At 48.7% G+C, this 15,685-nt stretch overlaps 1 protein-coding gene across 3 annotated transcripts in view; it reads left to right on the forward strand.

The window, feature by feature from the left end:
• The window catches only part of MOV10 (Mov10 RNA helicase), a 439,448-nt gene that overhangs the window by 406,650 nt on the left and 17,113 nt on the right, over positions 1-15,685 (forward strand). For all 3 annotated transcript variants that reach the window (XM_063955381.1, XM_063955382.1, XM_063955383.1), the window contains one exon: positions 6,518-6,606. In XM_063955381.1, the coding sequence (XP_063811451.1) occupies positions 6,518-6,606 (89 nt within the window). The remainder of the gene's footprint in view (positions 1-6,517; positions 6,607-15,685) is intronic.

Consider the following 15,685-nt stretch of genomic DNA (forward strand, 5'->3'; position numbering starts at 1 on the left):
CTTCAAGGGCTGCAGCACAGGCATGTCAGTCTGACATTCTGTGCTGCGGCTCCATCACCTCCCTCAGCGTCGCTGCATACTCCCGCACCCTTGTTGCCGGGTACTTGCAGCGGAGGCTCTCCAGCTCCCATAAGGCACACATCACCGCTGCTGCTCTCCTGGATCGCATGGCCGCACTTCAGGGAGGAGGTAAGAGGGTCCCCTAGCTGGGACCCGCCGAAATCGCGATTCGATCGCAGTCCCAGGAGACGGGATTCCGTTTAAAATAGGCTCCATAGTACCCGGTGGTGAAGTCCAGCAGACAGGATAAGGGGCTGACCTGTAGCCCCTCCCCCAGCTCCAGGCGCCATCTACAGCAGGTGTTCCCGCACTGTAGCTGCTTCTCTCTCTCTCCCTCACTCCTTGTCAGCGTTTGGGTGCCATTTCACAGAGCTGCGCTGATATTGGGACTGCTGGGCACTGTCTCCTCTGTAAAGCTGCTTGTCTCATCAGCGCTGTGCATTTACAGGACACTTAAGTATTCCACATGTCAGTTAGACAGCGTTCGTTAAGAACAAGTGCATTACTATATGAATATTTAGTACAAGTATTCTGTGATATACAGCCAGTGTTTACTGTGCATTGTTATCAGTATACATACATAGCTATATGTAGTATTACTAGTCCAGTGCAGTTTTATTGATTATATATAGTAATTTCTGCATTGTACCTGTGACTGTGTGTGCCTATAGCTGCTGTGTGGATTCTTTTCTGTGTATCACACATATTGCTATCACTATATTCTGTACCCTGGGGATCTAAGTGCGTCAGGGTCTCATATACCATATAGTGTTCCACAGGATATACTGTTTATTATTTTTCACTGTGTTTCAGTCACTTGATACCGCTTAAATCCACTGTTGTGCTGTGAATTTGCGATCGCATAACACAAGGTTTTTGTCAGGTATTGTGTTTGTCTGGCTATTTTGTACTGTTACGCCCTACGGCTACATTCCCAATAATGTTTGCTACACAGGGCGGGAAATCCGCAGATGCTCCTGCATCATGCAGTGCTGACGTCACGGATTTATCTGAGGAAAAGATTTCTGCTGAGGGTTCAGGTAGTGGGTGTTCTGCCACCCTTAGTCAGGCCGCAGCACCTGTGGCAAGTCGAGACCCACCTTGGGCTGCATTTTCCAATATGCTGACTATGCTTGTAACACGGCTTACACCCCCTGTTGGGACCTCCTGTGCCATTACAACCACACATTGTCCCTGTAGTTAATCCACCACGGGCGGATTCTCTGTCAAGCCAGTTACAGCAATTAAATCAGTCCTTGGTTAAACAAAAACCTAACCCTCGCCCTACTGGGACCAAAGGGTCATCTAAGCGGGCCATTTCTTCCTCACAATCTACTAATATTTTGGATGACTCTTCCGATTCGGATGGGGAATATACTGATCCATCAGATGCTGATACTGCTGCTTCTGATGATTCTACAACACAGGTTGATGTTTCTGACCTAGTGGAGGCTATCAAGCTGATTCTTCAGATTGGTGGTGACGTTGACCCTCCTGACACATCTAAGAAACCTGATAAGTTCAAACGTCAGAAGGTTACTAAATTAGTTTTACCACATTCTGACCATTTCATTGACATACGTCAAGAATCCTGGTCTTCTCCAGGAAATACATTTTCCCTGTCCAAAAAAGAGGCTAGCTCATTATCCTATATCTGCGGAGTTGAGTAACAAGTGGAAAACCCCGCCACCAGTGGATTCACATGTAGCCTGTCTTGTGGTGTCATCTACTCTGCCTGTCACCACCGTCACCTCTTTGAAGGAACCGACGGGTAAACGTGTGGAAGGTTGCTTGAAGTCTATTTACACCCTTGCTGGTGCTGTACATAGACCCACTACGGCAGCCTCTTGGGCTGCAAATGGCATTGAAGCATGGGTTTGAGCTATTGAGCTCGAGCTACCTCTTAATTTTTCTGACACTGCCAGATAATATCTGTCATATATTACCACAGCCTCCCATTATATTCAGGGGGCGGCCTCTGATGCAGGCGTTATGGCAGCTAAGGCAGCTACTACGTCTATCCTAGCTCGCTGAATTCTGTGGTTATGGTCCTGGTCGGTGGACCTGGACTCTAAGAAGACCTTGGAGGTGCTCCCTTTTAAGGGGAATATACTATTTGGGGAGGATCTGAACAAGATTGTGACCGACTTGGCGTCGGCCAAGACTGCGTTTCTCCCAAGTACTAAGGCTGAGAGTACTACTTTTCGTTCCTTTCCCCTCGAGGTAAAGCAAAGGGTCAGGCGTACCCGAGACAGTCTCGCGCTTCCAAATCCTGTAAGCTCAAACCTAAATGTTCCTGGGCCACCCGTCAGCCTGCTTCCAAACCAGACAAGCCTGCTGCATGACTGGGTGGGCCTCCCCCTGGGGGATCCCAGGGTGGGAGGCTGACTTCTGCAGTTCGCCCAGGTATGGTTAAATACCACTTCGGACGCCTGGCTGCAGGAAGTAGTCTCTCACGGGTACGCAATCTTCTTCAGGAGACTTCCCCCTCGCCAGTTTTGCTCGACGGTTATCCCTATGAATCCGTTAAAAGCACAAATTCTACATTTGGTTGTTCAATCCCTCCTGGATACTGGAGTGATCGTGCCGGTGCCGCTGTCTCAGAGTGGCCGGGGATACTATTCGATGCCGTTTCTGGTTCCGAATCTGAATGGATACTCCTGGCCTATACTCAACCTCAGATCTTTGAACAAATTTGTCAGGGTATGCAAATTCTGTATGGAAACTCTGCGCTCTATTGTACTGGCTTTGATATATGGTATCCATGGACGTATAGGATGCTTACCTACACATACCTATTGCCATGTCGCATCAGCAATATCTGGTTTGCTAATGGCAACCTACATTATCAATTCCAAGCCTTACCTTTCGGACTGACCACGGCTCCTCGGATCTTCACCAAGGTCATGATGGCCCTTCTCCGCCGTCAGGGTATCAGGATCCTACCGTATCTAGAAGACTTATTGATCCTGGCGAACTCCCCAGAGGTCCAATTCTGGTCCAACTGGAAGAAATGCTTGCTGGTTCCTGCTCCGAGCATTGTGCACCTGGGGTCATTACTGAACACACTCAACCTACGTTTGTTCTTGTATCCAGAGAAGGTCCTAAAACTTCAGACCAGAATCAGATGCTTCCTCTCTCGTCCAAGAGTGTTGATGCATTCGGCGATGCAAGTACTAGGCCTCATGGTGTCTGCTTTCGACATGGTAGAGTACGCTCAATTTCATTCCTGCCCTCTGCAGAGGTTAATCCTTTCCAAGTGGGATGGCCTGCCTCACCGGATCTGGTCTCAAATTATCTCCTGGAGGCTACAGGACCAACAATTGAGCAGGGGTCGTCCCTTCTGGATCTCCAACTGGGTCCTCCTAACGACGGATGCCAGTCTGCGGGGTTGGGGTGCGGTGTTGGAGCAACACACTCTTCAGGGTCTGTGGACCAGGGAGCAATCTCTCCTCCCGATAAATATTCTGGAATTGCGGGCAGTCTTCAATGCGCTGAAACTTGCCCTGCCTCTGGTACAGAACAGGCCTGTTCAAGTACAGTCAGACAACGCCACCACGGTGGCGTACATAAATCATGAAGGCGGCACTCGAAGCTGCATGGCAATGCTGGAAGTATCAAAGATCCTCTGTTGGGCGGAACGCCATCTGCCAGCAATATCAGCAGTATTCATTCTCTGAGTCCTCAACTGGGAAGTGGATTTCCTCAGTCATCAGGACGTTCACGCCAGAGAGTGGAGTCTTCATCCGGAAGTATTTCAACTCCTAGTGGACAAGGGGGGGCCTACAAGATGTAGACCTGATGGCGTCTCGACACAATCACAAGGTACCGGTCTTCGGATCAAGGACAAGGGATCCTCAAACAGAGCTTGTGGACGCACTGGCAATTCCATGGATCTTTCGGCTGCCATACGTGTTGCTTCCGGTGTCTCTTCTGCCCAGGGTGATCCGGAAGTTCAAGCAAGAAGGAAGAATACTACTTCTAGTCGTCCAGCGTGGTCCAGACGGCATTGGTTCTCAGACCTGCAGGGTCTCTCGATAGAGCGTCCTCTTCTACTTCCTCAACGCCCATACCTCCTCGTTCATGGCCCATGTTTCTACCCGGACCTGGCCAGACTGGCTTTGACGGCGTGGCTCTTGAAGCTTCACTCCTGAGGGCCAAATTATTCTGAGGCGGTCAGTCAAACTATGTTGAAAACCCGTAAACCGGCTTCGGCTCTGATTTATTATAGGGTCTGGAATTCTTACTTCACCTGGTGTGCTAATAAGAATTACGATGCATACAAGTTCAGCACTGCCAGAGTTTTGGCTTTTCTGCAACAAGGCCTGGACTTAGGCCTTCGTTTGGCCTCCCTCAAGGTTCATATATCTGCCTTGTTGGTGTGGTTTCAGAGAAAAATTGCGTCTCTTCATAACATTCATACTTTCACTCAGGATGTTTTACGGATTCTGCCTCCCTATGTCCCTCCTGTGGCTCCATGTGATCGGTCTGTTTTTCTGAATGCCCTGCAAGAGTGTCCATTTGAACCTCTGGACACTCTGGACCTTAAATGCCTTACGCTTAAGGTCATTTTTCTGTTGGCTATTGCCTCTACTAGGAGGATGTCGGACTTAGGCGCTATGTCCTGTCATTCACCCTTTCTGATCTTTCACTGTGACCGTGCAGTTCTTAGAACTCGCCCTGGTTATCTACCCAAGGTGGTGTCATCTTTCCACCTTAATCAAGAGATTGTGTTTCTGGCCTTTATCTCTCCTAGTTTGTCTTCCAAAGAGCGGTCTTTCGATGAGGTACGGGCTCTCCGTATATATGTGGAGAAGACTGCCTCCATCCAGAGGTCAGATTCTCTTTTTGTACTTTTTTTGTTTTCACAAACGTGGTTTGCCTGCGAATAAGCAAACTTTGGCCAGATGGATTAGAATGGTGATTGCACAAGCTTATGCGCAGGCTGGGCTCCCAGCTCCTGCTGGTATTAAGGCCCATTCTACTCGGTCTTTTGGACCTTCCTGGGTGGCCCGCCGTGGCGCGTCCCCGGAACAATTGTGCAAGGCGGCTATGTGGTTCTCGGTGAACACGTTCATCAGGTTCTATGCCTTTGATTCTTCCGCCTCCCAGGATGCTTCCTTTGGACGCCGGGTTCTTGTAACAGCTACAGTGCGTCCCCTCCCATGAGGAACTACTTGTGGAATACCAGTGTACCCCGCTGCAGAAGAGAAGATTTATGGTAGACTTTCTATAGTTAAATCTCTTTCTGCGAGGTACACTGGATTCCACAGGGAGCCCACCCTGACGCACTTAGCTTCTTTTGGGTTTGTATGGCATTAGCCTTTGGTACCTTCTCCTGTCTTGTTAATGTGGTTCTATGTGGCTAACATCTACCGTCTCTATTTTACCTGCTACTGCATTGGACTGGTTAACGAAACTGAGCTCCAGTGCCTGGGGGCGGGGCTATGGAGGAGGCGGTGCAGTGCATCCTGGGAACAGTCAAAGCTTTAGCCTGTTGGTGCCTCGGATCAAGATCCAACTCTACACCCCGGTGTTATTCCCTGTGGAATCCCAGTGTATCTCACAGAAAGAGATTGAACTATGGTAAGTCTACCATAAATCTCCTTATTTATTGCTGCTGAAATAATTGGAGGTAGTTAAACAGTCTATACTAGTTATGCTGTCATCCTCATAATGTGGACCGCAAAATGCTGTGGTGGTAATGTTATTTAAAGCATTTTAACTGTGTAGGCATTATAGAACTCCATTAAAAAGCATGTTTTTTTTGTTTTATCAGGCATATATTTATTGATTTTTACAAAGTTATTAGAAAACACATCAATAAAGAAAAAAAGCAACCACTTCACAAAGTTTGTACACATAGGGGGTCATTCTGAGTTTGTTTACACGTGCTTAGGAAACATGATTATGATATAGGAACTCAGGGATAGATCATCTCATATATATCGCACAGGTTCTCAAACTCTGTCCTCAGATCATGTTTTGCAGGTCACCTGTGGATTTTTAAAATATGACAGTGATACACTGCACATGTCAGGTAATCTGGAAAATATGAACTGTTTGGGGTGCTGAGGACAGAGTTTGAGGTCCACTGATATATTATAATAAAGTAATTGCTTACTTATGGACTGATATCTTCTGATGACTCATATAATTTGGTTGGTTATAAATATGAATAGTGATTTTCCCAAATATTGATTATGAAATATATTATTTTGATACAGGAAATAAAACTGCGGTCATTATAATTTCCAGCCAAAGGCATTTCCCAGTCTTTTAAACATCTGTATTTAGGCCATGAGCGATAGTGCTTTGGGCATCTTGCTCAAGCAATGTCTACCTAAACACTCAATCTAGATGATGCAAAGCAGGTCTCTGAAATATACAGCTGTATGTCACTCTGTAACATTTTATAACTTTTCTTTCTTTTTCTTTTCTTTTTTTTACTGCATAGAGGTTTAATGTAGCTATCACAAGAGCAAAGGCCCTCTTGATTCTGGTGGGAAACCCAGTCATACTTCGTAACGATCCAAATTGGTCATGGTAAGTAACAGATAAGGCAGTGTATAAATAGTTTACTGCTGTCTGGAATGTCAAGTTTTCTCTTGACTCGTCTTTGTGATAGACAAGTATACTTATTGCACATAATACTCATGTTGCAGTATGGAGCGTTCTAGGAGGCATCCAGTAGACTATAATTTCCTCCTTTTTTCATCCAGTAGGGGTCACTGGAGTACTCCTGGGATTTGGACGGGGCATTGGCAGGGATAGGCACATTTAAATATTTAAATTAGTAACCCTCCACCACCTCCATACTCCCAAGATACCTCAGTGTTTTTTTTGTGCCTCACTGGGATGGCACACGTTTGGTGTCTCCAGACTTTTATTTTTAAAGACTTTTTTTTTCTTTTGATGATCCCTTCCGAGCTTATTAAGAAGCATGGTCCGGGATTGGGAGTGCTGCTGAGTGCAGCAAGGCTTGTCTGTGCTCAGGAGAAGAGCCCCTCCATAGACCTAATCCGCAGTAGCTGCAGGAGCTGGACAGCACTTACTCAGGAAGCCCCGTCAGAGCCTCCAAGTTCCACAGGTAAGGAGCGGCCAGGCAGCTCACACTGCCGCCGCTCCGTTATACAGTGTACCATGTCTTCAGCTTGGGAGTGGGGCGGTCAGATCATGCTGGCGCCCCGCCATGTTTGGGGAGTTCATGTTTAATTGCTCTGCCTCACTGTTTTCTGCGACTGTTTCTTCATGGGCGCGGACAGCTCTCACTGCTGCCCACCAGCTCCACTCCCTGCATCGCTGAGGGGGGAGATCGCAGTTCCTAGTAGCTGGGGGAGCTTACAGCTGTGGCTTGTAGGGGCAGCAGTGGTGGGGGATGTAAGAGCCTAGTACAAGGGATCTAATGTTTATCTTTAGTACTATATACTTCATTAAGTATGTAGATATATATAATGGGATCTACCGTATATCTATGTAAACAGTGCTTCTCTTACACACACATTAGATATGTATATGTGTATGTATATATATATATATATATATATATATATATATATATATATATATAATATATATGAAAAAAAAGTGACGCACATGGCTGGACGCCATTTTAACACAACTTCCTGGTTCTTCTTGCAGGAAGTTTGGTGCCGCTCCTACAACACACAGCCACTGGAGGGGGCAACGGTGTTAGTAGGCATTTCAGTGAAGCACATATTTAATACATTTAGTGTGTTTCAGGTGCCGTGCCCTTCTGACTTTTACACACTTTAGTTATATTTTTTACTGAGTCGTGGGGACTTGTGTTTCACTGTTGTACTGTCTGTCTGTGTGCATGATGAGTAAAGCTAATGCAAAATCAAAAAAGCATCTTGTCTGCGATATCTGTGTGTGTTACCTGATGGGACTTCCACTTGCACAGTGTGTCTTGCAAATAAGGATCCAAATACAAACCTCCACCCTGATCCTCCTTGGGCGATGATGGCAGGTGTGATGTCTGAGTTAAAATCAGAGCTTGCCGCTGCGCGAAAAGATAGTGAGGCAGCTAGGTCTGATTCTAGGGTAATACCATCTGAGCTGCCAGAGTGGGCTCCGGATATGTCAGTTACTTTGCAGAGTTGACAAAAGTCCAGGTCTAGCTCAATTCCTAAAAGTAGTCATCGTTGGGCTCATAATTTACCGGTTTCAGCTGTGTTGCATTCTGACGATTCAATGCCAGACCTTACATTTCAGGAGGAACAAGAGGAAGGTGAATTGGACCAGGAGTCGGATAGTGAGGTTACTGATAGCCCGGCCATTGATAATCTCATCAGGGTGGTATGCCAGGTTCTAAATTTTACTGAGACTGAGTAACATCTTTTAAATGATGAAATTTTATTTGCTAAAAAACAGAGGGCAAGTGCGTGTTTCCCTTATTCAGATTCTCTTAATAAGCCGTTAGCGGAAGCATGGAAAAATCCATTTAGACGGTTTTCTATGCTTAGGCAGTTTCTGTCTGAATACCCGTTTCCAGAGTCTGACCATTAAATGAGAAAATCCACCAACAGTGGATTGCCCAGTTTCAAAACTTTAAAAGAAGTTAACCATTCCAGTCCCCGCTGCAATAACGCTGAAAGACCCGTCAGTGCGTAAGCTAGAAGCTATGCTAAAGTCAATGTATACAGCAGTAGGGGTGTTGCTTAAACCTGCTTTAATTGGAGTTTGGGTTAACAAGGCTGTAGTTGCAACAGGGTCAAGGTTATTATTCCAGTCTTTTTGTAGTACCAAAGCCGGACGGCTCGGTCAGACCGCTATTGAACCTGAAGGGGCTCAATCTGTGACTTACTACAGATTCAAGATGGAATCCCTGCGATCAGTGTTTGGGCAACAGCATACCTGCACCGTGGGAGTTAGGGGGGGGAGACGGTCATTGGCCTTGCAAGGTGTCAGTCGCTTTCCTGCTGCAGGTTGAGAGGTTGTTTGTACACTGGGGCACTGCGCCTTAGCTGTCGCAATCGCAGCACACCCCTAACAATAGCCTGAAGGTGACGACAGTGGTGAGTACAAACCGGGGGCTGACACGCAGGGAAGGCATACAAGACCCTCCGGGAGATATTGCCAGTATAAAAATTACTGTAGCTCCGGCGCCATTGGGGGGCGGAGCTACCTCAGCGGGACCAGCGGTATTTCTCGAACGTCCTTGAGGATGCTGGGACTCCGTAAGGACCATGGGGAATAGACGGGCTCCGCAGGAGATGGGGCACTTTAAGAAAGCTTTGGACTCTGGGTGTGCACTGGCTCCTCCCTCTATGCCCCTCCTCCAGACCTCAGTTTTACACTGTGCCCAGAGCAAGATGGGTGCACTGCAGAGAGCTCTCCAGAGTTCTCTGCCTAGAAGCATTTTTGTTTGGATTTTTTTCTACCTTTTACTACTTTTTCACAGGGAGCACTGCTGGCAACAGGCTCCCTGCATCGAGGGAGAGAGGAGCAGACCTTCTTGTCAAAGATAGGCTCTGCTTCCTCGGCTACTGGACACCATTAGCTCCAGAGGGGGTGAACGCAGGTTCTTACTGGGCGTCCACCCCCGGAGCCGCGCCGCCGTTCTCCTCACAGAGCTAGAAGTACAGAAGACAGAAGTCGTCAGGCGGCAGAAGCCTTCAGCTTCACTGAGGTAACGCACAGCACTGCAGCTGTGCGTCATTGCTCCCATACACCTCACATACTCCGGTCACTGTAAGGGTGCAGGGCGCAGGGGGGGCGCCCTGGGCAGCAATATAAACCTCTGCATGGCAAAAAGACTATATACATGTACAGGTGGGCTCTGTACATGTATATAAAAGTGCCCCCGTCATATTTTACTAAGTTTGAGCGGGACAGAAGCCCGCCGCCGAGGGGGCGGGGCTTCTCCCTCAGCACTCACCAGCGCCATTTTCTCTCCACAGCACTGCTGAGAGGAAGCTCCCCGGACTCTCCCCTGCTTACACACGGTGAAAGGGTGCTTAAAAGAGAGGGGGAGCACATAATTGGCGGTTTACATATTATACAGCGCTGCTGGGGAAAAACATTTTGTGTTGGTCTCCAGGGTTATTGCGCTGGGGTGTGTGCTGGCATACTCTCTCTCTGTTTCTCCAAAGGGCCTTGACAGGGATACTGTCTTCAGGAAAGGGGTTCCGTGTGTGTGTGTGTGTGTAGTGTGTTGGTACGCGTGTGTCGACATGTTTGACGAGGAAGGTTCGCTTAATGTGGAGGGGGAGTGCTTGAATGTCAGGTTGCCGTCGGCAACGCCGACACCGGAATGGGTGGATATGCTGAATGTCTTGAATGCAAATGTCAATCTATTGCATAAAAGATTAGACAAGGCAGAAGCTAGGGATCAGTCAGGTAGCCAGTCCATGCCTGTCCCTGGGGCGCCAGGTCCTTCGGGGTCTCAGAAGCGCACCATATCCCAGATCGATGACACAGATACTGACTCTAGTGTCGACTATGAAGATGCATAATTACAGCCGAAGGTGGCTAAGGGTATACGGTACATGATTATTGCCATTAAAGAGGTTTTGCATATTACTGAGGAACCCCCTGTCCCTGACACGAGGGTACACATGTATAAAGGGAAAAAGCCTGAAGTCACTTTTAAATCCTCATTTGAATTAAGTGACTTGTGCGAAAAGACTTGGGAATCTCCGGATAGGAGACCACAAGTTCCCAAAAGGATTCTCATGGCGTATCCTTTTCCACAAACTGATAGGATACGCTGGGAATCTTCGCCAAAAGTTGACAAGGCACTGACACGTTTGTCCAAAAAGGTGGCACTGCCTTCTCAGGATACAGCTTCCCTCAAGGAACCTGCTGATCGCAGGTAGGAAATTACCTTAAAGCACATTTACAATCATTCCGGTACTATTGCTCGACCCGCTATGGTGTCGGCCTGGGTTTGTAGTGCGGTTGTGGCATGGGCAGATTCCTTATCTACGGAAATTGACACCTTAGATAGGGACGCCATTCAAATGACCATAGAGCATATCAGAGATGCTGCCTTGTATATGAGGGATGCTCAGAGAGACATTTGTTTATTAAACTCCAGAATAAATGCTATGTCTATTTCTGCTAGGCGGCTCTTGTGGACCCGACAGTGGATGGGAGATGCCGATTCAAAGCGGCATATGGAGTCCTTGCCCTACAAAGGGGTGGAGTTGTTTGGAGACGACCTCTCGGATCTCGTCTCTACGGCTACGGCTGGTAAGTCAAATTTCTTACCTGATATCCCCCCGCAGCATACAAAAGGCACCTCATTATCAAATGCAGTCCTTTCGTTCCAATAAAAATAAGAAGGTACGTGGATCATCCTTTGTTGCAAGAGGGAAAGGCAGGGGAAAAAAGCTGCACACAGCTAGTTCCCAAGAGCAGAAGTCCTCCCCTGCGTCTGCAAAGTCCACCGCATGACGCTGGGGCTTTCCGAGAAGAGGCAGATCCGGTGGGGGCTCGTCTTCGGGTTTTCAGGCACGTCTGGGTTCACTCGCAGGTGGATCCCTGGGCATTAGAGATTGTTTCTCAGGGATAAAGGCTGGAATTCGAAGACTTGCCTCCTCGCCGATTTTTCAAATCGGCTCGGCCGGCTTCCCCGTCAGAGAGGGAGCTAGTGTTGGCAGCAATACAAAAATTGTATATTCAACAGGTGATTGTCACAGCTCCTCATCTCCAGCAAGGATATTACTCAACCCTGTTTGTGGTCCCGAAACCGGACGGTTCGGTCAGACCCATTTTAAACCTGAAATCTCTGAACTTCTACTTGAAGAGGTTCAAGTTCAAAATGGAATCACTCAGGGCGATCATCGCCAGCCTGGAGGGGGGGATTGGATGGTGTCCCTGGACATAAAGGATGCTTACCTTCATGTTCCGATATTCCCCCCACATCAGGCATTCCTGAGATTTGCAGTGCAGGACTGTCACTACCAATTTCAGACGTTGCCGTTTGGGCTTTCCACGGCCCCGAGAATTTTCACCAAGGTAATGGCGGAAATGATGGTGCTCCTGCGCAGGCAGGGGGTCACAATTATCCCATACTTGGACGATCTCCTCATAAAGGCGAAATCTCGGGAGAGGTTGCTGGACAGCGTCTCTGTCCATTAAGACGTTGCAGATACACGGCTGGATTCTCAATATACCGAAGTCCCAGCTAGTCTGACCTTTTTGGGGCTGATTCTAGACACAGACCAGAAAAAGATTTTTCTTCCGATCGAAAAGGTTCAGGAACTCCTAGCCATGGTCAGGAACCTATTAAAACCAAAAAAGGTTTAAGTGCATCATTGCACGCGGGTCCTGGGGAAGATGGTGGCTTCCTACGAGGCCATCCCTTTCGGCAGGTTCTATGCGAGGACTTTTCAATGGGACCTCTTGGACAAGTGGTCCGGGTCCCATTTACAAATGCATCAAAGGATCACCGTGTCTCCCAGGACCAGGGTATCTCTCCTGTGGTGGCTGAACAGTGCTCACCTACTAGAAGGTCGCAGGTTCGGCATTCAGGACTGGGTCCTGGTGACCACGGACGCAAGCCTCCGAGGCTGAGGAACAGTGACACTGGGAAGAAATTTCCAAGGTCTCTGGTCAAGCCTAGAGTCTTGTCTCCACATCAACGTCCTGGAGTTGAGGGCCATATACAATGCCCTGCATCAAGCGGAGGAATTGCTGCGGAGAAAACCGGTTCTGATTCAGTCAGACAATGTCACGGCAGTGGCTCATATAAACCGCCAAGGCGGAACAAGGAGCAGAATGGCCATGGCAGAAACGACCAGGATTCTACGCTGGGCGGAAGGCCATGTAAGCGCGCTGTCAGCGGTGTTCATACCGGGGGTGGACAACTGGGAGGCGGACTTCCTCAGCAGGCACGACCTGCATCCGGGAGAGTGGGGACTTCATCAAGAAGTCTTCGCACAGATCACGGATCGTTGGGGACTGCCTCAAATCGACATGATGGCATCCCGTCTCAACAAAAAGCTAAAGCGGTATTGCGCCAGGTCAAGGGACCCTCAGGCGGTAGCGGTAGACGCTCTGGTGACACCTTGGGTGTTCAGATCGGTCTATGTGTTTCCGCCTCTTCCTCTCATACCCAAGGTGTTGAGAATACTACGAAGAAGCAGGGTCAGAACAATACTCATTGTTCCGGATTGGCCACGGAGGACTTGGTATCCGGAGCTGCAAGAGTTGCTCGCTGGGGATCCGTGGCCTCTTCCTCTAAGGCAGGACCTGCTGCGGCAGGGGCCCTGTCTGTTCCAAGACTTACCGCGGCTGCTTTTGACGGCATGGCGGTTGAACGCCGGATCCTAGCGGAAAAAGGGATTCCGGAGGAAGTCATTCCTACCCTGATCAAGGCTAGGAAAGATGTGACGTTAAAACATTATCACCGTATATGGCGGAAATATGTTTCTTGGTGTGAGGCCAGAGCTGCTCCTACAGAGGAGTTCCATTTGGGCCGTCTACTTCACTTCCTTCAAACAGGAGTGACTTTGGGCCTAAAATTAGGGTCCATAAAGGTCCAGATTTCGGCCTTATCCATTTTCTTTCAAAGAGAATTGGCCTCTATTCCTGAAGTACAGACCTTTGTGAAGGGAGTGCTGCATATTCAGCCTCCCTTTGTGCCTCCGGTGGCGCCTTGGGATCTTAACGTGGTGTTACGTTTCCTCAAGTCACCTTGGTTTGAACCACTCAAAACTGTGGAGTTGAAATACCTCACGTGGAAAGTGGTCATGTTGTTGGCGTTAGCTTCGGCAAGACGTGTTTCCGAATTGGCGGCTTTATCACATAAAAGCCCATACTTGTTTTTTCACGTGGATAGGGCAGAGTTGAGGACTCGCCCTCACTTTCTGCCAAAAGTGGTCTCATCTTTTCATGTGAACCAATCTATTGTCGTGCCTGTGGTCACACGGGACTTGGAGGATTCCGAGTCCCTGGATGTAGTCAGGGCTTTGAAGATTTATGTGACCAGAAAGGCTAGAATCAGGAAGACTGAAGCTTTGTTCGTTCTGTATGCGGCCAACAAGGTTGGCGCTCCTGCTTCAAAGCAGACTATTGCTCGCTGGATCTGTAACACGATTCAGCAGGCGCATTCTACGGCAGGATTGCCGTTACCGAAATCGGTTAAGGCCCACTCCACTAGGAAAGTGGGCTCTTCTTGGGCGGCTGCCCGAGGGGTCTCGGCACTACAGCTGTGTCGAGCTGCTACTTGGTCGGGTACAAACACCTTTGCAAAATTCTAGAAGTTTGATACCCTGGCTGAGGAGGACCTCCTGTTTGCTCAATCGGTGCTGCAGAGTCATCCGCACTCTCCCGCCCGTTTGGGAGCTTTGGTATAATCCCCATGGTCCTTACGGAGTCCCAGCATCCTCAAGGACGTTAGAGAAAATAAGATTTTACTTACCGGTAAACCTATTTCTCGTAGTCCGTAGAGGATGCTGGGCGCCCGTCCCAAGTGCGGACTTCTTCTGTAAGACTTGTATATAGTTATTGCTTACATAAGGGTTCTGTTATAGTTTTTCAGTGGAACCGTGGCTATGTTGTTGTTCATACTGTTAACTGGGTAAGTTTATCACAAGTTATACGGTGTGAATGGTGTGGGCTGGTATGGATCTCGCCCTTAGATTTACAAAAATCCTTCCTCGTACTGTCCATCTCCTCTGGGCACAGTTTCCCTAACTGAGGTCTGGAGGAGGGGCATAGAGGGAGGAGCCAGTGCACACCCAGAGTCCAAAGCTTTCTTAAAGTGCCCTATCTCCTGCGGAGCCCGTCTATTCCCCATGGTCCTTACGGAGTCCCAGCATCCTCTATGGACTACGAGAAATAGATTTACCGGTAAGTAAAATCTTATTTTTGACACCTTCCTCTGCTTACAGCAGCAAGAGGCACACACCGCTCCTCTTGACACTCAGAAAACGCTGGAAAACTTGTACAGGGTGTAGCAAAGGGAGAGAGCCGCTATTGTACACAATCTGTGTCCTATAAAGGACAGTAATCCATAGGTTTTTCACTGTAATATAACTGCTTACAGTCTCACTGGGGCTGTGTAGCTGGGGTGTGCTGGTCTTCTCTCAATCTCCCTCTCACATACAGTAAGGGCAGGCTTGCTAATTACTTGTGAACATGAATAAACACAAACTATGCAGTGTATGCCACACCATATTCTCTCTCATCATCTGATGCTGTATCATGTGAACAATTCAGCCAATCTTCACAACTCAGTGAGGGGGCTGGGGGAGAGGGTCGAGAGCCTTCCTGGTTAGGTGCCCTTAAAAATATGATGTCTGGGGCGTGGCCTGGACGCTGAGCTAGCTGGACGCGCGGCTCCGGAGCTCCTGCACAGGGGACCTACAGGCCGATTCCCCGCAGCTTTGCCGGCGCCTGTTATCGCCCGGGAGCACCATCACCTGGTGTGTCAGCCGCGCAGGACGATCCGGCGCGGCCGGGCGGCTCTACGTGCTCCTATACCGCTGCGGCCTTCTCTTCGGTCCGGCGCCAAGGGCTTGAGTTTGGAGTGGGCCCGCGCGGGAGCTCCGTGCCCGGCGCGGCTGCAACGGGACCTCTCGGGGCGCTCCGCAGCCCTCGGACCTCCTCTACTGTGCCCTGCTGGGTGGCCCCTGACCCGCGGACCTCATCT

The sequence above is a fragment of the Pseudophryne corroboree genome, chromosome 2 (genome assembly GCF_028390025.1).
Source record: "Pseudophryne corroboree isolate aPseCor3 chromosome 2, aPseCor3.hap2, whole genome shotgun sequence".
NCBI classification, from domain to species: Eukaryota; Metazoa; Chordata; class Amphibia; order Anura; family Myobatrachidae; genus Pseudophryne; species Pseudophryne corroboree.